The sequence below is a fragment of the Enoplosus armatus genome, chromosome 19 (assembly GCF_043641665.1).
Source record: "Enoplosus armatus isolate fEnoArm2 chromosome 19, fEnoArm2.hap1, whole genome shotgun sequence".
Lineage (NCBI taxonomy): Eukaryota > Metazoa > Chordata > Actinopteri > Centrarchiformes > Enoplosidae > Enoplosus > Enoplosus armatus.
In genome coordinates, this window is record NC_092198.1 from 6,951,147 (window position 1) to 6,974,110 (window position 22,964).

The 22,964-nt window shown below is 41.5% G+C and overlaps 2 protein-coding genes and 1 non-coding gene across 3 annotated transcripts; 2 read left to right on the plus strand and 1 right to left on the minus strand.

Moving 5' to 3' along the window:
* Positions 1–381: 381 nt before the first annotated feature.
* ism2b (isthmin 2b) lies at positions 382–9,361 on the plus strand. Its single transcript, XM_070926168.1, has 6 exons — positions 382–492; positions 4,509–4,760; positions 5,928–6,261; positions 8,239–8,376; positions 8,478–8,546; positions 8,844–9,361. The coding sequence occupies exons 1-6, from the start codon at positions 382–384 to the stop codon at positions 9,359–9,361; spliced, it is 1,422 nt and encodes a 473-aa protein (XP_070782269.1).
* An 8,345-nt stretch (positions 9,362–17,706) lies between these two features.
* On the minus strand, positions 17,707–17,779 carry trnat-ugu (transfer RNA threonine (anticodon UGU)). The gene has a single exon. It is a non-coding gene; the product is annotated as a tRNA-Thr (tRNA).
* Positions 17,780–17,918: 139 nt separating this feature from the next.
* Positions 17,919–22,582, plus strand: LOC139301879 (cholesterol 24-hydroxylase-like). The gene is made up of 15 exons (XM_070925367.1): positions 17,919–18,122; positions 18,281–18,358; positions 18,665–18,746; positions 18,945–19,018; positions 19,344–19,430; positions 19,649–19,787; positions 19,892–20,002; positions 20,095–20,257; positions 20,569–20,634; positions 20,849–20,921; positions 21,007–21,091; positions 21,352–21,462; positions 21,663–21,751; positions 21,886–21,952; positions 22,044–22,582. The coding sequence occupies exons 1-15, from the start codon at positions 17,974–17,976 to the stop codon at positions 22,191–22,193; spliced, it is 1,524 nt and encodes a 507-aa protein (XP_070781468.1). The 5' UTR covers positions 17,919–17,973; the 3' UTR covers positions 22,194–22,582.
* The last annotated feature ends 382 nt before the right edge of the window (positions 22,583–22,964 follow it).

Genomic DNA, 22,964 nt, shown 5'->3' on the forward strand with positions numbered 1-22,964 from the left:
GGACGGGGAGATTCTGCGTGGGGTATTTGACTTCTTTCTGGTACTTAAAGCTCCTCCAACTGCGGTTTTTATGGGGAAGAGAAGCGTTGAGCTCGAGCCGCCACACCGACTGACAGTTGCTGCGCGAGGCGCTGGTGCCAGATATGGATAGCGCGCGGGATACCTCTGGACGCTGGTGCGCATCTTCATAAAGTGCGACACTTCGAGACCGACGAGGCCTAAAACTTCATTTGTCCTGAGTCAAAGTTGCTGACAAACGGGGGAGACGAGCAGGACGCGGTCGCCTCTTCGAAACCAACGAGCTCATTAAGGGAGAACAGTTTGAGAAAAGCCTCCAAAGTACTTTTACAAATCTCCACAGGAAGCTTTGAAGCAGAGAAGATGCGTCAAGAGGTCGCGTGGAGATTTCAGATGCTGCTTGTGATTTGGTCAATACTCCTCGTTAGTTTGGGGACAGGGTTTCCTACCAGACACAAGACTGCTGGCCACAAGGTGAGTTTTCTTCAGATATTTACTGCGCTGGCTTTAAAAAAACAAAAACAAGTCTTAATATCACACCTGCCGCTGACAAAACGCATTTTTTGGTCAAACAAGTATCTAGTGCTGTGGTGCATCTTTGTTAGCTGTTGTAAAATGTCCATACTCTCATGGTTCTGTCCGCTTTATTGCTAATTTCAGTACATTCATTAATGTCGACTAATAGTCTCAATTTTATAATAACATTGAGAGTATTACACAAATATCACATCAAAACTAAACGTGTGACTTTTATAAGAAAATGTGTCAATGAAAAGGAACAAAATTCCCCTACTAATGTTGAATATGGTCATTATTAGCCTTATTGTTATTGGATACTATAAACACTAAAATTAGGTGCCTTTTTAAGTTTGTTACCTTTATTTGTACACGTTTGTTCATCTGTTTTAATGTCATAGAAAAATGTTGAACAGAAAGTCATTGCTCTTTTTCAACCATTACCCTCAGTCAATTAAATGAGGTGAAATGACAGAACGTCCTCATCAAGTGCATGCTGCTCTCTTTTGTTGCATTTCTCTCTCCATGTATAGTAAGGTTTGCCATCGCTGGGCATACACCCTGCTATAATAAATCCAAACTCCCTACACACACACACACACACACACACACACACACACACACACACACGCTGTCTACGGGAATGTTTGTGTTACACAGGGACATATTTGGATATCAAAGTCTGTTTGTGTGTGTTTGTGTCAGGGTTCAGTTTTTTTGCCTTTGAACTCTCCTTCTTGTGTGGCCTCCCATGGATGCCCTATTGGGAGTCTCGCTCTCTCATCATCTGTCTGATTGATGTCAAAGCAAAAAAGAGAGACAGAGAGGAAAAAGAGGGGAGGGGAGAAGAGAGGAGAGGGGAATGATTAGTGAAAAGAAGAGGCTTGTGCGATTGTTCATTTCATTCACCGAAAAAAGCCTGCAGTTGGTGACTCTGCACCTTCGCCCGTGACCTGCTGGATGTGTGTCCGTTAGTGGTGGATGGAGAGGAGAGATTAGCAGAGGAAAAGAAAAGGAGGAGGGGAAGCTCTGTAAAGCGGGTGCCCAGTAACGAGTTGCTTATGTAACCAGAATAAGGCGAGCCCTAGGCATCTCTCACTCTGGAGCTCAGGTCAAGTGTCACTCATCTGATTGTTTACATTGGCTCTTTTTTGTGTTAATGTGGAATTTCCTGTTTTTGGTTTTACCCCCATCTCTCAGCGAAGAAGAAGAGGAGGAGGAGGAGGGGTTTTTGTTGAAGTGGCCTCTTTTCCAAATATTGGACCTGTTTGCCCTGTTTTCCCTGACTGTTTTGTTCCCCCACCTCCACCCCAACCTCCACAACCTCACCCCCCGATGTCACTAGGCATGCATTTGTTGTCCCGTTTCCATCTGCAAAAGATGGCGATCAAAGAGCGTCTATAGTTTATTGTTCTTCTGTAATGGTTTGGAAACAGCCAAGTGCAGAGGCCTTTGATATCTGCGGGCACATAAATCAGAGCTGCCACACTGCTGGCCTTCCCAGCCTGCCCCCCAACCCCACCGGATCCCTGCCCCGCACCTCAGCCCCTGCTGCCCCCATCCAGTCTCCCGACCTCCTCTCCCTAACCTGAATGTGTGTCACCATCAGCGGTAGCAATGACAGTAACTCAAATGGATCCAGTCTTTTCAGTCTAGTGAAAGGAGGGCACAGTGCGTTGCCAAAAGGGTGGATTTAATGTTTGTTTGAGAAGAGAGAAGCAGTCTCTAGACCAGGCCGAGGTCCCCCACTGCATTCAGATAGTCTCCCTGTTAAACACACCGCATGCCATCAGCCAGCCGGCCTTTGATCAGAAGAGCCTCACTACCGAGAGGAGGAGAGCAGGATCAGAGAGAACGAGGGGGAGGAAGAAAGGAGGAGGAGAGTGATATACAGGGCTAAAGAATACAGGATCCAGATGTGTAACAAGACGAGATGAGGAGGGTGTGAAAGTATGTGGCGTCTCTCGTGACTCTGGACCCTCTGTGTATGCGTGAGTGTGTAGGTGTTAGGGCATGTGTGTGAATGTTGGTGTGTGTGAGTGAATATTGTCAGATTTGACAGCAATGCACTAATAACAGACCAGTAATAGGGCAAAATGGAGCATCTTGCTGAAAATTTTATATCAGACATCAGACATTAGGTGTACGCTGAAGCCAGGGACCTTTATTTCTTTCTCTGTTCACATGGAATGATGTCAGCTATTTCTTGGTATTATTTATTTATCATTTCTTGCCCTAGATTCCAAACATACATACATTAGATGGGAGGTATTGGTTGTGAAAACTTATTATCATTAATTGGTGCATTCCTATTAAAAGAAACAGATGTTTTAAACATGAACAATGCACAAAGAGTTGGCTTTTTAAGTTAGCCAGCTATTTGGAGAAATAAAAAGAACCAATTAACCAATGAACTAACCTATGCAACACTAATGGCTGCTTATTTCAACGATTATTTCTATTATCGATTAATCTGCTGATTAACGTCTCGATTCATCATTAATCGTTTAGTCTACAGTATAAAATGTCCATCCCAGTTTCTCAGAGTCCAAGGTGACGTCTTCAAATGTTTTCTCCGACTGAAATGTGTGTATATTGTTTAAATTGACATCGACTATTCTGTTAGATTGTAGTACCACTTGTAATATTTTATGTATTAAAAGTTCCTGGAGAAAGCAAGGAGAAAATGTAGTGTAGTGTAATATTTGCTCACAGTATTGGCAGTGGATTTAATTACAGTGAGAAAGGCTAAATATCCCAAAAAGGTTATCTACTTGTCACCACCAGTTTACAGATATCTGGGGAGGGGGCCAACTTCTCTTCATCCATCATTTATCATGCTTGATGGGCTTCTCCTCTAAACAGGCATAATGTGTTCACATGCTTGAATTTGACCGACCACATAACTTCTTTATGGGACAATCGCAGGCAGTCAGTGAAAAGTACGCCCTGTTCTAGAGGCCATAACTATAAATCATCAATCGTTTGGTCATTAATTCAGACATTTCCTCTCCTCTTTAGCTCTCCAACTGCAACTGGATTGCTCTGAGCAGACCACAAACTGGCTCAGGTCAAATCTCAAGGTCCTGTCCAATCATATGTTTGGGCCAATATAGCATATTCAGGATAATATAGACATGAGTGAATGGCGGACAAGGGCTCATTAGAGGGCTTGGATTGTGGTTTTGACCAGTGTCAGACATGAAATAGGTATGTATGCTATTAGACATGAAACGGACACATGGACACTGGAGAATCAGACCAACTAAAAATCAATTTTCAGATTTAGTACATACATCTACAATTCACCACCATTATAACGTCACCTTAAATCACCATTTATCTCAGAGATCAACATTTCCTCCTGCTGGTCTTTCTTCTTAGTAACTGTAAAACCTGACAAGGTCAAATTAAGTGGCGGCCGTAGTGGAGGCAGCACAGCAGGTTCAGACACGCTCGCACCAGCCCAGGGGTCCCACGCCTCCCAGGCCCTCTCATTAAAGCTAAAAGAGGATCTCTCTGGCACAGGCCCCTCTTTGTCCACGGCCTGGATGCCATGACTGTTGTGGGAAAAAAAAAAGGGAATGAAATGAACGAAGGCTGGTTGGTCACTTTGCTGGTTTGTTGGATGCCACAGGGCCTTTTTGGAATTGCTGACCATGCTACGAAGTGGTGGATGGTTTCAAGGTTTCTTCCTGGAAACAGAGCAGTGATTGTTTTTATACTCATCAATGAACCATTAGATCTAATAGATTCTTTTTTGTCATTAGCCCTAAAGTAGCTACTGGCTTTTGAATGTATTACTCAATGTGGTGTCTGCACACAGTCCGCGTAGATGCAGAAATCAGGCTTTAAGGCATTTCCTGTCCATTTTTCAGCCTGAGACTGTCATTTATTCTCTTAAATCATTCCACTAGTTTATTGTGTCTGATCCAGACAAACACTTTATCTTACGTCTTAACTTGTACTTTCAGGCTCATGGCCACCCAATTCACAGCGGTGGGGTCCAATATGTCCCTGAGGCTTTGGAGCAGCAGAACCAGGTCCAGAGTCTCCTGCCTGAACCTCACAGCCACCAGAGGAGGTGGTCCCACCCCCAGCACCGCTCAGTTGGTGTTCTTCCACAGCCTGAGCCTGAGGAAGAGACCCAACCCTTCATCCTGGATCTCAAGAACTTTCCAGACCTTGCCAATGCTGACATCAACTCGCAGAACCCCAACATACAGGTGATTTGGGAGAGGGGAGTCACACATTACAGTATTTAGGAGCTTCTTAGACAGCCTTCAAGATATGTTCTTCATTTTTAAACTCAGTCAGGAATACTGAATATTTCAATTTTTTTAATTCACAAAAACAAGCTCTCATAGCACTAAAATAAGTTAATTTCAGTTTGTCTGCTGTATCCATACAGTAACCGATAGATGGTAAATTATGGGTTAAATTAAAACCTAATCTTTTATTATGCAAAATGATTTATTTCCTTAATGTGTAACAAAATCAACAGTCTCTCAGTCTAATCTTAGAGACCAGGCTGCGTCTTTTTTTGCTACTATTTAATTAAAGTGTAATAAAGAAAAACGGGGTCTGTAATCATAAGTGTTAGCCATTAAGTCCTCATCTTCTCCTTCTAAATTGACCCAAAAAGTTCAAAACGTTGTTCTGTTTAAGTTATCTCATGGCAGTTATCCTCTCCAGCTCTGGTCAGTGTAATCAGGATGTGGTTAGAGGGACATAATGATGCTGGTCAATGTCTACATCAAGTACAGAGGCCGATTAAATTTTCTGATGAGTTTTCTTGTAGCATATAGACCAGATGTACCAAACTATGACTGAAATACTCCACACTAAGGATACATTCAACTTAGACAAACGAAAGCATTCCCAAGCATCATATGTCTGTCCTAACAGTTACAAAAAGATTTTCCCTGTAGTCTTCCTGTTGCCTGGTCTTCACATCAGCTGAAGTGGGACCTTGGAAGTACTGTAGCATCTAGGATGAGTCATATTGAGGTAATGAGAGGTAGTTATCCAGAATAAATGCTCACATTCTCTCCCTGAGAGGATCGTTTGGTTGGCTGAATGCTCACGCTCATGTCTGGCTGGCTGACTTAGATCTGGGAAGTGGGTTCGCTTGCTAAACAACATATCTGCTGATTTGAGATAGTTGATTTCTTAAGAAGAGCTTGTAACTCAAGCGCTAAAGCTGCACAGCAGCACTGGACAGTTCAATTGCTTGTTGTATGTCATTGTCTTCTACTCACCGTTGATAAATCATTTCTAAGTTTTGTTTGAAGAGAGTTGCTCAGCTTCACAATGCTGTCCAAGATCATATCAAGGACAGATGCATGTGTTCATGGGTTAGATTAACAGAGACCCTCTCTTTTTCTTTGTAGGTAACCATTGAGGTGGTGGATGACCCCCAGATGGAGGTAGAGATGGACCTGGCCAAGGAAAAAGACTGGCTACCATCCTCTTCCTCCTCCCCCTCTTCCACAGTCGACTGGCTCGGAGGCAAGAAGCTTTTCTGGCCCCTTTTCTGGAGTTACACCGACACCGATTCCAGCGAGGACAGCAACAGCCGGTCAGGCGTGGAGGAAACTGGCGAGGAAGAGGAGGAGGAAGATTACTCCCTGGATTACGGCAGCGAGGAGCCCTTACCCAGTGGAGTGGGCGGAGACTGGGATACGCATTGGAACGAAGGCTGGGATCCAATGCAGAGCTACTATGGTAAGGTTTGCCAAGTGGTACACTCGCTGTCTGCTAGTCGAGCCACACAGCTCTTTTAGATATGACTTCATCAAACTGATTATGGCTTTTACAAATAAATACCCAAAATTTATCCTGTGGGTTTTACCAAAGAAAAAAATGCACAAGGGGAAAGTATGAAATTACAGTCACTGAATTTATGATACCAAAAAAGAGATAAAGGGAACGTCTGGAGGGAAAGACAGAGCGAGAGAGAGAGAGAGACAGAGACAGAAAGTGAGAGAGAACGATGGCGAGAGAACGACAGAGTGGCTGAGGAAGGCTGCATGATAACTGTCTTCACAGTCAGAGAACCTAACGATGTCAGCATGCGAGGCGGCATGAGCACTCGACCATCAGGACATTGTGGGTCATGGGCACTTTGAAGTCGACACTGGTCGTGCTGGTCGCAGAGGCCTGCCTTTTGAAGATGGGTCCGATGCGCTCGCTAATGGCAGCGTGAGGCCGGCACTGTTCCCTGGGACAAAACAGCCTTCTGCTTGTGGACAATTAGAGGGCAGATTTGGAACACACAATGACAGGGGCCATTTGGCCGGCCCTTTCATCCTTCCGCGGGACCCCATGGGCCCCCCCAGACCCTGGCGGCCCTCGCTGCCCTCTGCGGCTCGGCCTTTTGAGCCAGTTCAAGAATTTCGGGGGTTTCAGGGCCCTGCATAACTTTTACAGCTCTTTTCCCCCCTCTTAATTCTGCCTTCCTCTGGTGGGAAAAAAATGTGTCTCAGCTTGCATAGACCACTTATTCAGTGGTAAAAATAGTAAATAATGAGAGAGAAAGGTGTACATAGGGAATGAAAGGGAGAGAAGATGGAAAAGAAAGATAGGAAAAGAAAAAAGAAAGAAAAAGAAAAGTCTGATGGGCTTGGCAGTGGGTAGGCCAATGTGTGTGAGTCCTACTGTAGATCAGAGCGCAGTCATGGACTTACCACAGCCTTTCATTCTTCAGAGAAATTTCCCACAGATTCAAATCAGTGCACGATTGATCCCCATGTTTTTCTAAGGATTTCGAAGGTTGTTGTTGCACAAACCTCTACTGTGTCTCTACAGGTGTCTAAAAATCTGACTAGTTCTTACTCTTTAACCTTTCCCTTATCTGTTATGCCAATATATAGACTTTATCTGTTGAACTGTTGAGCATGTAGACGAGCCAGCAAAGGGCAACAATGCCTATTAAGTGGTCACATCTAAAGACTCGGTCAACATAAATCAAGGATGTCTGCCATAGCTTCTTCTGTAATTAAGACTCTCCTGAGACCTCATTCCCGTATGGCCACATGGCGAGTTGGCAGCACCCACGAAGTAAAATTGGGTGTTCGCTACACCCAAGCTGGTATTTCTGCACCCTCCTCGCCTTTAATCAAGAAAGACTTGTTTTCAGTGTTATTAACACCACAAGGAAACATGGTGCGGAGGCGGACAGCCACAGCACAGCTCCTCTCTCTCTAATTTTACTCAAACCCTCTTAAAAAGAATATGGGTTTGCATGGGAAAGGTTAGACCAGGAGAAATGTTTCATTTATGTGGACTGAGAGAAACTATGAAAACATATTCTGGATTAGACTGTTGAAGTACATGCTGAGTTCACTTCAACACAAAACTGTAAGATGTTTTGTTGGATTTGCAGGGGTTGTTTTTACTTGTGTTCATAATCTCAGTCCACCCTTTGAAACTGCTTCCTAGTAGTATGTTAAATACAGCACATCTAGTAATTGTAACCTGTTACTGAGAGCATGATTGATTCCATGCTTTCAATATGTATTCTCCTCTGTATAATCTCTCTGATGTAATTTTTGCAATATGTAAATAATATTGTGTTTAATTTTAATGTCTTTAATCGACATAGTAGTGCAAAGTAAGTTTTGATCTATGTGAAATGTTGCACAACTCTTAAACTGAGTTTGTGGCACTGTCTATGTTTGAATTTTGTTTTCCTTTCCACAGAGAAGGAGACAGATGAGTGGACACCCTGGTCTCCCTGTTCAGTGACATGTGGACACGGTGAGAGGAAGAGGACCAAGTCCTGTGGCTACTCCTGCACTCTGACAGAAGCCTCTAAGTGTGACCTGGAGCCTTGTCCTGGTGAGATTATATTTCCATTTTAAGAGTATTGAGATATGTTTATTCTTGGCCTCCCAGCTCGTTTTTAATCAACAGCTGATGTGCCACTCTCCTCTTTGTAGGTGACGTCAACACTGTTGTAGAGCCTTTCCCTTTTGAGATGGAGAATGGCACAGAGCCATTTGGGACAGGTGAGTTTTTCTAATGGAAAGTTCTCCATAACAGCTTTCATTAGTTTAAAGTATCATACCATATTTTGCCTGCACGCTGTTTATACTTTCCTTTTACAAAGTATACTCAATCAGATGTACCGTATACTGTAGTTGTAGGTATATGACAGTACCCTCATGGCTAATTGATTCTGGTAACATGTCACTGAGATGCTGTCACAAGGGAGGGTAGAACTAGCTTGCTTAATATTGTAACATAGATGTTTTTTGGATGCCAGGCGTAGCATTCACTTGGTATTGCTGTGCTCTTGCCAATAGATGTGGACAGCTGTGAGAAGTGGCTCAACTGTAAGAGTGAGTTCCTCCAGAGGTACCTCCATCAAGTCTTGTCCGAGCTGCCCAACTGCCCCTGCTCCTACCCCTCTGAAGTGGCTTACACTGTGGTCAGTGTCTATGATGAGACTCATGGCCGGCAGTTCCGCTGGCGTGATGCCAGCGGCCCCAAGGAGCGCCTGGATATCTACAAGCCATCAGCGCGTAGCTGCATCCGCTCAGCACTTTCCAGCGACTCATCTACTCTCGCAGCGCAGCATTGTTGTTATGACGATCGCGGGCGGCTGATCACACGGGGGAAAGGCGCAGGCACGCCTAACCTGATCAGTACTGAGTTCTCACCTGAGCTGCACTTCAAAGTGGATGTGCTGCCTTGGATCCTGTGCAAGGGAGACTGGAGTCGCTTCCATGCGGTGCGGCCACCCAATAATGGATTGAGCTGCCCAGAAAACCCCCACGAAGACGTGTTCATGAATGAACTGGAAGAGGCCAGGGAGTACTGAGGGACAACAGCCAAAATTACCACTTCACTCAGAGAGTCAGAGGGCCCAATCCTAATTTGAGAGGAGACTGCTTTGAGAGGGGTCATGAAATATTACCATGCATCATGAGAGGAAATGCACATTTGTGATTGGGAGATTTGTGGGGTTTAGGAGTGACAGTGAAGTGTGGCTGTCTCAAGTTAGGATTTGGCAAAGTGTCCTGATATCAGGCTCAACTGAACTGAACTGAATTGCAAGAATGGAAAAAAAATGCAGTGTTCTCCCATCGCTTGCCAACCTGTTCCACATCTGGCATGACATCAAGCTCTCTCTCTCTTTATATTCACTACACTCTCCTGGGTGCGTGTAAGCATGATGTCTACCTACTGGCTTTTCTGATGGTGTCCTGGAGCGCTTGTGATTGGCAATAGCAACATATGGTAAACATCCTGATCATGCTTCTTGTAGGTTTTACATATGGAAATGTATGAATGTGGGCTGGTTATGTTGATGAAACAAACTCATGCATGGGAAGAGTTCAACAGATGAATATCCCAACTATGCTGCTACAATTTAAATCCTTCAGGTTTTACAAAGGTGTAAAGGGGAACCAGACAACAGGACATCAGTAGACCCAAAAGATACCACATGCATTCACAGTAATGTACATTTCAGCCAATCTTTTGGGACACTAAAACTAATAATGCTAGAAGAATTTGGGATCTCAACCAGAGATGGAAGCTAAAAGGATTTGAAACATTCTGCTGTCATTATTGAGCTTGCTAGTGAGAATTATGAGAATAGCCCATGAGCAGTAATGCTACAGGAACAACACATCTGATTTCAAATGTTCTGCCACACAGATTGATTTCATGTGTTTCCTCACATTTTCACAGCCAGGAAGATATATGATCAGGGTGCCAAAGAGTTAAAAATGACTCCAGCCTCCTAAGTCTCTACGGTGCAAATGTAGGAAAAAAGTTCTACAGTGAGTAGATTGCACTCATAGATGTGTCTCTACAATGTTCTCAGGGGGACTAACTGACCATGACAAACAAATTTGTTCATTTACCTCGACAGCGGAGCACTATTGGAACTAGCACAAAGTGTATTGGGGTAAAGATTAGTAGGAGGGTATCGGATGTGTAATCCAGATTGGAATTGATGAACAGATAATGCTTTCAGGAAGCCATTGGAACCCTTATAACTGAATAGCTGTTGTTGACGCATCGTGTGTGGTACAAAGATGTCATTGCTGTTTAAGCTGTTGGCTTAGGGTCTTTGGGTTTATGTACAGAACTTGATTGGATAGAAAGGACATTCCTAGTCAAATAAACATTCCTGAGAGGTCATGTAGTTGGAGCCCTTATCCTGGCTAACATATAATACAGGTAAAGGCAACATGGGAGTCGTATTATTTCAGTTTCCAATATTTCAGTCTTTCACCTTTAGGTATGGTGCATAGGATTGAAAAGGCTGATATTTAATTATAATCGGTTGTGCTAAATTCTGCACCCCACTCAAAAAACAGTGGCAGTAAACTTAAATTGGCTTAGAAATACCTTGAAGCTCCAGGAATTGCCCTTTCTATCCAGTCTAATTCTATGGATGTTTGCTCCAAACCTTTTTTTCAGGAATTCTGCTTCCAGATGTGTAAGTGCGAACATGCATGTACATTTTGGAATCACCGATTTTAAAGGAAGGCACTTTATTTAAGGTATATATATATCTATATATATATATAGATATAGATATAGATATATATATATATATGTACAAAAGATATATCAAAATGTACTCATGTTTGCCATTTGTTGATGACATTGTTATTGTGAAGGGAAACTTGCCAGAATGCTGCATTGTTCTATGAAAGTGCATATATCAAGTGTTCTGTTGAGGAAAGCATGATCTTTTTGTGATTTCTGAATCTAGTATTACATATATGGTGTTGTACAGTATTTATTTGTCTGTTCTCTTTTTTTTTTTAAGTTTGCTGAAGCTTTGAAATGTCTCTATACTCAACATGGTGCACTAATCGGACTGAGAAATGAAGGCACCCATTATCAAAAGGGAAACCACTTGCCTCATATCACTTCATACAGCAACATCGTGTCTGTGTTTCATTCGACTTTGTACGGCAGTGCTCTATGAATATGTTGTTGCAATTATGCTGAAGAAATATATAAAGACCTTGCATTCATCATCTGACTTTTTAATGCGTCGTTTCTTTTTCCACACTGCAGATACTGTGCAGTAGAGCCAAGCATAGCATAGTACTGTAGAGCAAAATTCCTCAAACACAACTGAGTAGTTATACTCTTTATTGACTGACATACCAAACTTTTCCGTACCTTTCCTCTCCAACAAGACAGGTACAGTGCAGCAAGCATTCCTTTAAAGTGCAAACATGTCACTTCCTTGTTTGCAGCAACATCCTAAGACAACCAATGGGAGATAGCGTACCGAGACCAACCAGAAATAAAACTTCTCTTTCAAATACCTCAAACCTCTGGAACTTCCTTCATATCAGGACATTATCAAAGAAGAGTTTTATGTTAAAAGTGTAGTTTGACATTTTGGGAAATTTGCTTATTTGCACAGAGTTGGATGATGGAAACCACTCTCATGACTGCACAGTAAATATGAAGCTACAGGCAGCACCCAGTTAGCTTAGCTTAGCACAAATGTTTATATGTTTAATGTCAAATGTTTATACCCCTTGTAAAATGCTTTAACAGTCAAATACAAAGTCAGACAGTTCCCTGTATTAAGTGGTGAGTGTCCTGTCCACAGGTGGAAGCTGTGATGCTAAATTGTTTAATAATCTGTGAATACCATTTATGGTTTTGCGTGTTAGTGTCTGCTTTGACGAGTGAGTAACGTGAAGCATGTGACTAATTATTATTACTTTTTCAACATTCAACAGATCCTGAAGACAGCAGCAACAGGATTCAATTAGGAATTATGCACGAGTTCTCTTGCTAGCACTTTAGCAGTCGCTGCTTGAACAGCGTCAAGCGTTTCCTCAGTTTACTCCATTTTATCCACTGCATGTTCTAATTCTAACGTTGGTTTTCTTTATGAGTCGAGTTCACGTCTAGAAGTCAAAAGTGACACTAACATTTTCTGTCAGACTTTAGACTCAGACTGAACAACAACAATCAACCGCAGCCATTTTAAACCATACATGCTTCAGGATGTACAAATACACTGTGGGCATTCTTCTGGTGATTCACAAGAGTGACACGTTATTCACGAATATGATTTTTTGATGTGGTTGGGGCTCAAAGTTTACAGTCCAGAAAACTGGATGTCAAAATTATACAGAAGGTTCCACTCAACCACTCACACAAAATAGCCCTGCTAATACACAAATTTAACCTCTTAAGCCCCTGCATGCCTTAACTAACACCCACCATCACTGTCATCCATCTCCACTGTGGTATCTAGGTTGATCTATTCCTCCCATAATATACTCTTTCCAGAGGATTAAATAACATTGAGATTAAAAGTTCAAAGGTCGGGGTAATGCAAATCCATAGGCTTAGGCAATCCAAGTACTCCTCTTAGATACCCATGATGTCTATCCTTCACTTGCTGCTCTCATTGACCCAAGAGAAGAGACAGAAAAAAAGCCTGGTTATGTGTTTACAATAGAACATTAGGTCAAAAGTGGGACACAATTAGCAGAGGATGTACTCATGTTATGTGCATAACCAAGGAGATACTTGGAAATCCATCCAAACATCCGTGTGGCGAGTATCCGCTGTGGAGTGAATGATAAGGAGCTCGGTAGGTCTCCTATGGTCCTTCACTGATTCCTAAGTTGACTACAGATGAGTGCAGCATGGAGTGGAGCCAACCACATGTTGACCACATTGCTGCTGCAGAATAACAGATAAATAACCGCAGATGTGTAGACAGAGGAGAAAGCAGGGAGAGGGAAAACAAGAAGAGAGACAAAGAGAGAGGAACATAAAAGAGAGGGGAGGTTTCAGAACTCTGTGGCTAAAAGATGTTATCTGAAATATTGAATGAAGCAAGAGTTCCCTTGCGGATGCATTTAAAAACCGGGTGAATACACTTCACAGTTTATGGAGGGCATGTGTATCATGTCACTGTGGTCGTACAGAAGTTCAAGCTGACTTCACTGTATTTCAATTTAGCGTGAATTATGCAAAATGTGAAGAGATCGGATTGCCATGCAAAATTCCGAATGCACGCTTCACCCCACGCACCTACACTTAAGCCCGTGAATATGTGTGTGATGTGATTCATTCCTTTAGTTATAGCGCTGGTGGCCCGGGCCAGCGCTCGGTGGTTACAGATCTGTTTACTTTTGTAGGCTGGCAGGAACACGAGATTTCCTCTGGGTGTACTGCAGCTGGTCGACCTGCAAACAGCATGGCCCTTCAAGTCCCTCGCAGTCATGAAAACCAGCCGAATATACTGCATTAATGCTGGCAAACATATGTTTGTCCTAACACACTTACAAACCCATACACGCACTTTAGCTGTTCCATGGCTTATAAGAATGCCAGTGGATCTTAGGATCTTATGGATTATCTGGAGTTTGACTTATCCCATTCCTTGACTAGCCTGACACAGAGGAAAGCCTTGTTCTGAGATGATCAACAAGACTAATCTCAAAATGGAGCCTCCACTCATGAGAAGCAGAAATGCAAGAGCTGCAGAGCATGAATAACACTTCATAAAAAATGCGCTGAGGCCATACTTGGGCACAGTGGTGCTTTGAGCTGAATGCTAAGATCAGCATGCTAACATGTTCACAATGACAATGCTAACATGGTGATGTTTAGCAGGTATAATGTTTACCATGTTCACCATCTTTAGTGTGTTAGCGTGCTTAAATTTGCTAATTAGCAGTAAGTACAAAGCACAGCCGAGGCTTAAAGGAATATCTTTAGTTTTATAAGTATTTAAATCATAAAGTATTGAACGAGTGAAAACTTGTACCTGATAATGGTGTTATATGCAAAGAGAAGGGACCAGTGACGTTGTTACAATTCATCCTGAGGGGAAAATCAATGTCCAAGCCAAATTTTATGCCAATCCATCCAATAGTTGTAGAGACACTATGGTAAAAACCACAATATCATATTATAGAAAAAGTAGGGGGATCAACAAAGTCAGCAGGATTAACCTTCTGTGGATCTTGAAAATCTGCACAAAGTCCCATGGTAATCCATCCAACACAAATATCAACCTCATGGTGACGCTGCAGGAAAGGTCAGGGGATCATCTTCGTCGGTAGGATTCATCCTCTGGGGACCATGGATGCACAAAATTCCATGGCAAGCCATCCAATAGTTGACTGGTCGACCAACTCACAGACAGACATTGCCATCCATAGAAACATGCCACTAGCATGGCTAAAAATGTATAAAAACTATGACTGTGTACATTACTGTCTTACATTCACTTGCAGGGACATGTAAAAGGATAATGATATTCTTTATGATGTATGTCCTTTCCTCTTTAACATGTTTTGTTCTCTTCAATCTTGTAGACCAGGCACAGGCAAATTGTTTTATCAGGCAAGAACAATATTCAGCATGATAATCCCAACACTGGACATCAATATCCTCAGAGAAGTCTGAATAACTGACATTCTTTGGATGGACCAGACTCTACAAACCTTTGTTTATTTACTCGTGTCCAGTGGGAGCCTTAATTTTCTCCCTCTCTCTCTCTCTCTCTCTCTCTCTCTCTCTCTCTCTCTGTTGATAATATAATCAAAAGAGCAGCCAGCACAATACCTTTGGACATGAGAGGGGCCTGCAGATCCAGTAGTACTGAGACGGCAGCCAGCCAGCCATAACAACATCAAACAGCCTCTAGCCTCCAGCGTTTACACAGAGCCAAGACCCTGGACCAAAAATATGATTGCCCGTTCTTTTTAAGATAAGAATGCAGACAAGCTTGAAGGTTATTGTGAGCAATATGCACAGGTATGAAGTGGCCATAGTGGTAGGAGTGGATGGATCTTAGCAAACAAGTCGGGAGAAAGTGGTACATTAGGTCAGATGAGGTTTCTTTGGGTGCCTCAGATCAGAATGAGAGATCTTGTCTTGCAGGAAGAATGGGAACAAAAATGAACAACATTGTCATTTAAATGTGTGATACACTGGCATGCTTTTGACACTAGAAAACATCATAATCTGTTTCATTTTCCTAGTGAGTCCACAGCTCGTGTTCTCAAGCAGAGATGGGCGAGTACTGGAAATTTGAGGAAACTGACAAAGAGCACCACCTGTTGGTCACCATGACTAAATACATGGGACTTCGCCTCCTACTATTCTGCCCAAACTGCCTGAAACTCCAGCAGTGTTCTCAAAATTCAAAGCTTTATTTGTAGTCTTATTCAGTATAACATTAGTTCATATTAGAGAAGTTTGACATAATTTATTCAAAGAAACATTGTATTTAAAGTTAAGCTCATAAATAGACCATCCTAGGCTTCAACTCATCTGTTATAGGGCTGCAATTATTATTATTATTACAATTATTAATATTTTCATTATTGATTCATCTGACGATTATTTTCACAATTAATTGATTACTTACTTCATCGTTTGTTCTATAAAATATTAGGAAATAGTGAAATAACACATTTTCCCACAGCCCATCTTCAAAGCCCAAAACTCAGATAGATAGATAGATCTGCAGGATTAAATAAGGATGAAATCCCAAAATACATCGAGATAAACATTCTCGGTTTGTCCTAAAGAATCAAATTTTACTTTCAGCGCCTGGTTAAGTGGTCTGAAAAATGTGCTACATGCATTTTAACAGAGAGCCGGTGGTGCGTAGATTTGCATTATCTCTCCTTTTCATGTTTTAATTCCGCCCCTCGCACTGTGCCTCTGACAAGCTATTAACAGCTTGGCTTACCATATAAAAATAATCCTATAGTGTGCATATATCGCCGCCCACGGGTTGAGATGCTGCTGAGATAAGTGTGCTGTTCATTGCTTCTGGCTTCGTGTCAGCAGATAGAATGTTAAGTAGGTGAGTGTACAAAGAGGACATGTTGGATCACCAATCATTTCACCATATTTCGTTCTACAAATAGGATGCTGTACTAAATCAAATTTTGTGCCTTTCGCGCTTTCTTTGTCACAGCCTTTTAGCCCCTTTTAGCACAGCAGAATGTGTCTTATGATGAGCCGATATATTTACATGAGCAAACATAAGTACGATTCACAATGTCCATCTGCATCACTTATCACTTCTGTATGCATCTCTTTATTAAACCTATGTGAGATTCTGTGTCGACTCAAACAATTACGCCGTTGTTCCGGTGCTCTGGGAGATGAGTGTAATTGTATAAACCGAGGGCTTCGCCAGCTGAAGTGAGAGCAGGCGGGTTCTGATGTGTGAAGTGCATCTAGCTACGTAGATGTATGCTCCGATTGGCAATGTTGGTCCTATTTGCAGTCATGGAGGAATTCCCTTGTCCCTCCGTGCTGAAACTGATTGGCGAGGGATGAACTCTGAGGTGGTGGGAGGCAATACAATTTGGTTCAAAGTTTTTAAGTGGTGAAAACTCTCTAACTCACCTCTGCGTCATGCTTATCATGAGCCACAGTTTACGAGGTGCAGTGGGTGCATGCCACATAGGCCTACTTCTGCTTCATTAAGAAGGCACAACAGCTCAGTTTTAGGGACCTGGCATAAACGTGACTACAGAGAAAGTTATAGCTCAACTGGTTTTTGTGCTCTTTATTGTTATGCTGTATACTGGACATGGTGTACCAGACTATATAATCTGAAGTAATAGATAAATAACATGATAAAGATCCTAACAGATCCTAAAAATCCCCTTTGAGATAACTACTTTAAAATTAAAAATGAGCATTTTCCACCACCAAGCTCCATTTTTAAGACACTGTCTTAAACTTGTCTGCACTAAAGTGTGAACAAGCGTGTTCCTAATGATGGCTCAGTGTTTAGGACACGGACTGTATACTCTTAAAACTGTTGAACTCTTCTGAAGACTTCTGGTTATAATGGTTAGTACTGTAACCTCTGACCATGATATTTTCTATGGTCATTGTATAGTGATTTGTAATCATGTCTAATGACATCAATATAACCAGAGGAAAATTCTATTCTGTATACAGTTGCAACCTGCTGTGACATCTTGTTGTAAAGGCTAGCAGGCTATAGTTATAATGTTAAAGAAGTAGTAATAAAATGCGGGATTTATGGATGGTACATGTACATCTGGAAGGGTATACGATAATGTTAACATCCGATGCTGAAACTGAGATCAAGTCGAAACTATTCATTTTTACGCAGGAATCGAACTCACATTTGACAGAGAAAAACTTTCACACGACAGGCCCCAGCGAGGATCGAACTCGCGACCCCTGGTTTACAAGACCAGTGCTCTAACCACTGAGCTATGGAGCCTGTTATAGTGCCTTCCCGTGTACAATAGGATTTTGAAGGTGCTTCTGGGTCATATATTATATAAATATTAACGGCTGTGTTGTAGGAGGAAGAGGGAAGGACGAACGACCGACTAACTTTTACTTCAGTGTGGATTAGCTAGCTCACTGGATTTACAACGTGACGGTCTAATTTATGGGATTTGACTCACCAAAATGGCAATTTTCCATGTGATTTTAAGCTGGACTGCTCAAGCGCTCGTGTTTCTACTCTTTGTTATTTTCGTAGCGTTTGTCGGTTACTGCTTGTATATTAAACACATTCACATGAAATATGACCACATACCTGGGCCACCGAGAGACAGGTAACGTCAACGTTAACGCTAGTTTAATTAAATTAAGTTGATCGTTGTTTAGTTGATGCTAACGCTAATGTTGTTGTTTTCTCGTCACCTAGCTAACGTTAGCTAAAACAACTGTATTGACATTAACGTTGCCTGAAACTTTTGTTTTTCTTCCACAGTTTCCTCTTCGGACATTCACCAACGTTTTTGAGGGTAATGAAAGATGGCGGAATTATACACGACAAATTCGTGGAATGGTAAACTCAAGCGATGTTTTATTCATATGCGATTGACTAAAGTAACACTTAATTGAAAAATGTCAGCTCAGAAAAAACGCCATCGCAAACACAGTCCCAGCTGCTATAATCTATAGTGATATAGTTAAAGTTTAACGCTAGTTTCGATATGTTTGTGCTTTGCCTCTTTGATTATGCAGTTTTGAAGTTGTCGTTTTTCCAGTAGGTATTGTGCCCAGTGCACACTCACTTTGGGTTCAGGTTTGCATGTGTAACTGTATTATTTGCAATTCAAACTTTTCAAACAAATTAAAATGTAATTTACAGGTCCGAGAACCACGGGCCTGTTTGCAGGTTCAATGCTCTGCATTACGTCTTAATCTGTGTGACCTGTCCAGAGACCACCAAGGTAAACACCGCACCTTACAATGGTATTTGTATTACCATGAGTTGCATAAGCGTTGCACAATAGACAGTGCAAAAGTGCACAGATAAACAGATAGAGATCCTTGTAGAATAAGAAATGGCCCTACCAGGCCAACTATTGTCCTTTGTGGTATAAATAGCATATGCCCTGATGTTCCCTCCTTTGATGGCTCTGTTTCAGGAAATCCTGATGTCCTCAAAGTATCCCAAAGATGAATTTCTTCACAGTAGACTCTTCAACCTTTTTGGTCAAAGGTAGTTTATCAGACCGCTGTTCATACTGGATACAGATACTGTATCATTGTCAATCACTGTTGTCAAACTGGCCTAGCAACATTTTAGCAATAAAAAGAGGCGGTGTGTAATTTGTGATATTGTCAATGTGTTGAATTACAGAGTGAGATACAGCATCATGCACTGTAATGTCAACTCCAGTAATCTTGGCATGTTTTAGGTACACTTGTTAGTATTGTTAGTCCCAAGCAATGACTTTGTTGGTTCACTTCACTGTTTTGATTTGTCATATCATTTGCAACCTTATTTTGCTATTTTGGAAGTACCGTGTCCCATGTCTCCCAAGGTTCCTAGGTAATGGCCTGGTAACAGCGCGGGACCATGAACTGTGGTATAAACAGCGCCGGATCATGGACCCTGCGTTCAGTAGCTTGTGAGTTTATTTTATAATCACAAAGAGACAGAGTGGAGTATCTGCTCGACCTTTATTTTTTATCCAGTGTTTGCAGTCATTGTAGATTCTGTTCAGATTGTGGGTGTCTTTTGCTCTGTATCTTTTGGAGAACATAGTCCAGTTGCAGAATTTCTGTGGAGCTTTGCAAGTATGTCCTGGCCATAGAGTCCACACTCTAAAACTACCATTATTTCCAGGTATTTGAGAGGTCTCATGGGCACCTTCAATGAGAGGGCAGAGAAGCTGATGGATAAACTCACGGATGTCGCTGATAACAAAACAGACGCCAACATGCTCCATCTAGTCAACTGTGTTACCCTTGATGTTATTACTAAGGTATTCAGTGTTGTCTGTTTTTCTTGAATGTGGCCAAAGCACCAGCTTCAAGTTGAAACTGTCTAAGTATAGGTGTGTATGTTTGTTTTCTTGATAACTCACAGGTTGCTTTTGGAGTGGATTTAGACCTGCTGAAGAATAGTTCACCTTTCCCTAAAGCCATCGAGGCATGCCTGAAAGGGATGTTATACAATATCAGAGACACCTTTTTTGCGGTATGACTTTACTGCAAAGTTTGAATGGCGAAAATATTATAATCATAATTGTATTATAAACTCTGTGAGATCCTCAACTCTTGCATTTCCAGTTCAATCCAAAGAACCGACCATTCATTAAGGAAGTGAGGGAAGCTTGCCGCCTGCTGCGCACAACTGGCGCTCAGTGGATTAATGACAGAAAGATCGCCATGCGAAACGGCGACGACGTCCCCAAGGACATCCTCACGCAGATCATCAAAACTGCTGGCAAAGGTTATGGTCCATAAAGTTCAGATTTGATTACATAAGAAGAAAGTGTACAAATCCCTGTGTTGTGATAGGGTCATGGCAGTGGAGAATAGTATAACAAATAATATAAGAAATATATAGAATACAAGCATCCTCAGCTCAACATGTGCACAATTTACTTTACTTTACGTTAGATATGCAGAGCAGAAATGTAAGGTTAACCTACTACCTGTTCACATCAGTTACAGTAGAGTATGTAACTAGATAAGTTAATATGCATGTATTAATGAGTTCGACTAGAATATTGGTTCAATTCTATTTTCTTATTATTCCAGAGGAAAGCATGACTAAAGAAGATGAAGAGTTAATGTTGGACAATTTTGTGACATTTTTCATTGCAGGTGAGTCAGTATTGTTTCTGCTTTGATGTGTCAAAAGTTCAGAAATCTGAAAATCTTAAATTGTCTTGTGTTTTTAGATGATCCGTTCTTTTAAGCCCCCCCCCCTTGTGGTTTAGAGATAAAGAATATGATCACTTTAATGTGTGTTGTTGATCCACGTTTGCTCCATTTGAAGGCAACGCTCTGATTCATTTTGTCTCCTGTAACATTTTAGGGCAAGAAACAACAGCTAATCAACTGGCTTTTTGCATCATGGAACTTGCAAGACACCCTGATGTACTGGAGAAGTGAGAACTAACAATGCAGTGCGAAACAGTTTGGTAAATGTAGCTATTGAATGATGGTTTCTTCAGTTGTGTTTTTATTTCTCAGAGTGAAGAAAGAGGTGGATGATGTCATTGGGATGAAGCAGGAAATTAGTAATGACGATCTGGGGAAACTGATCTACCTCTCACAGGTACATATGACGTTCAGCTCTTTAGGAGTTTGGGAGTGACGTGTATTGTGAAGCCATTGTGCAACTTACTCATATATTCATTCATTCTCTGGCTCTCTTAGTCTATACGTAAGTCTTCACTCTGTCTACAGATGACATGCTAAACCAGGATCATTCACTTGCCTGTGCTCTGCATTGCATCTTAAATATGGTGAAATCTGTTTTCTATTTTCTAAGTAATTGACCCAAGATGTCCACCTCACACTGTAACCTCCCTTCAGGTGCTAAAAGAGACTCTGAGGATCTACCCGACAGCTCCAGGCACATCTCGTGATGTAGCGGAAGACATTGTCATTGATGGTATCCACATACCCGGAGGAGTCACATGTATTGTGAGTCATTCACTTTTCAGTGTACCTCAAAAACAGGAAGTGTGTCAAAATCCAAAAATGTATGTTTCTGTTTTGTATGCATAAAGGGCAGTGGCATGTGTCACTTAAAAATACATGCAACAAAAGAAGACATTTTGTAGAATATTGACAAAGCATAAAAATTACCTGCTATCAAAATGTTCAATTATTCTGAAATTCAGTTTAGCAGCTATCTGACTGGGAGAATGGATAAATTCTTCAAGGACCCGCTGAGATTTGATCCAGACAGATTTCACCCAGATGCTCCCAAGTAAGTAGCATACAATTTTCACATAATGACGTTTTATTTTTATTCTCAACATGTTGGAACACTGATCATTGTCCCAGATAAAAGAAGGAAAATGGTGCGTTTTAAGTGAGGCTGTGTCTTATCTGTTTTACAAGGCCTTATTACTGCTACTACCCCTTTTCCCTCGGCCCACGCTCATGCCTGGGACAGAACTTTGCTCAGGTGGGTGGTGACCATAATGGCCATAAATAATCAACACAAACGCACACAAAAACATAACGCATTAACTCAATGGGTGGTGGGGTGATTGCAGATGGAGGCTAAAGTGGTGATGGCCAAGCTGCTCCAGAGGTTTGACTTCACCCTTGTGCCAGGACAGACCTTTGACATCCTGGACACTGGCACACTCAGGCCGAAGAGTGGAGTGGTGTGCTCTCTCAGACACAGGAATCACAAGAAATAAATGGTCACACAGCACCATAATATAAGAAGAAATATAATAGTCCATGAAATCATAATAGTCCAAGCTTACTGCCTGCAGCTCTGTACTCCTGCCTCAGCCTCTTATGCTGCCGACTTGTTTTATTACTTTTTTTTTTAGCCTTTGCAAAGAAAATAGCACCAGCGATGCTTGTTTTAATGATATATGCAGTATATTCACATGAAGTTATGGTGATGGTTTTTTATTTCCTAACAATAATGAGGATATGGGGAAACTATCATTAGCACTTTAATCTCGTTGGAACTAACACTTGAAAATGATCAACGATTTTACACATTATTATACTGATGCAGACATAACTTGTTATTATTTGGTTGTTTTGCACTTTAATAAACTGATAATTGATTTAATGTCTGACCATCTGATTTTATGTCACGCTCAGTTTTTTTATGTACTCAACCTGCTGTGCCTTTTGGCCATTACTGACAGTGGACACAAGGGGGTGCTGTGACCTTGCAAAGAAATCTCAAAAGCACCTGTTAAACTGCTATTCTCAGAGAATTAACACTCTCAAAAGTCAACTCTCATCTAAACTTCATTTCAGGAGTTCATATTTTGAATGTTAATATGAGGTTTTTAAGTTGCAAATCACATTGTAGTCGGAGGCTAAATATAATAGGGGCTGAAATATGTTTTTCTTTTTGAAATAATTAGAAATTGAGCCAATCTTTTTGCTAAAAAATACACTTAAAAAAATCAACTAGCTTTTACTAATAGAAGTAAAACATGCAT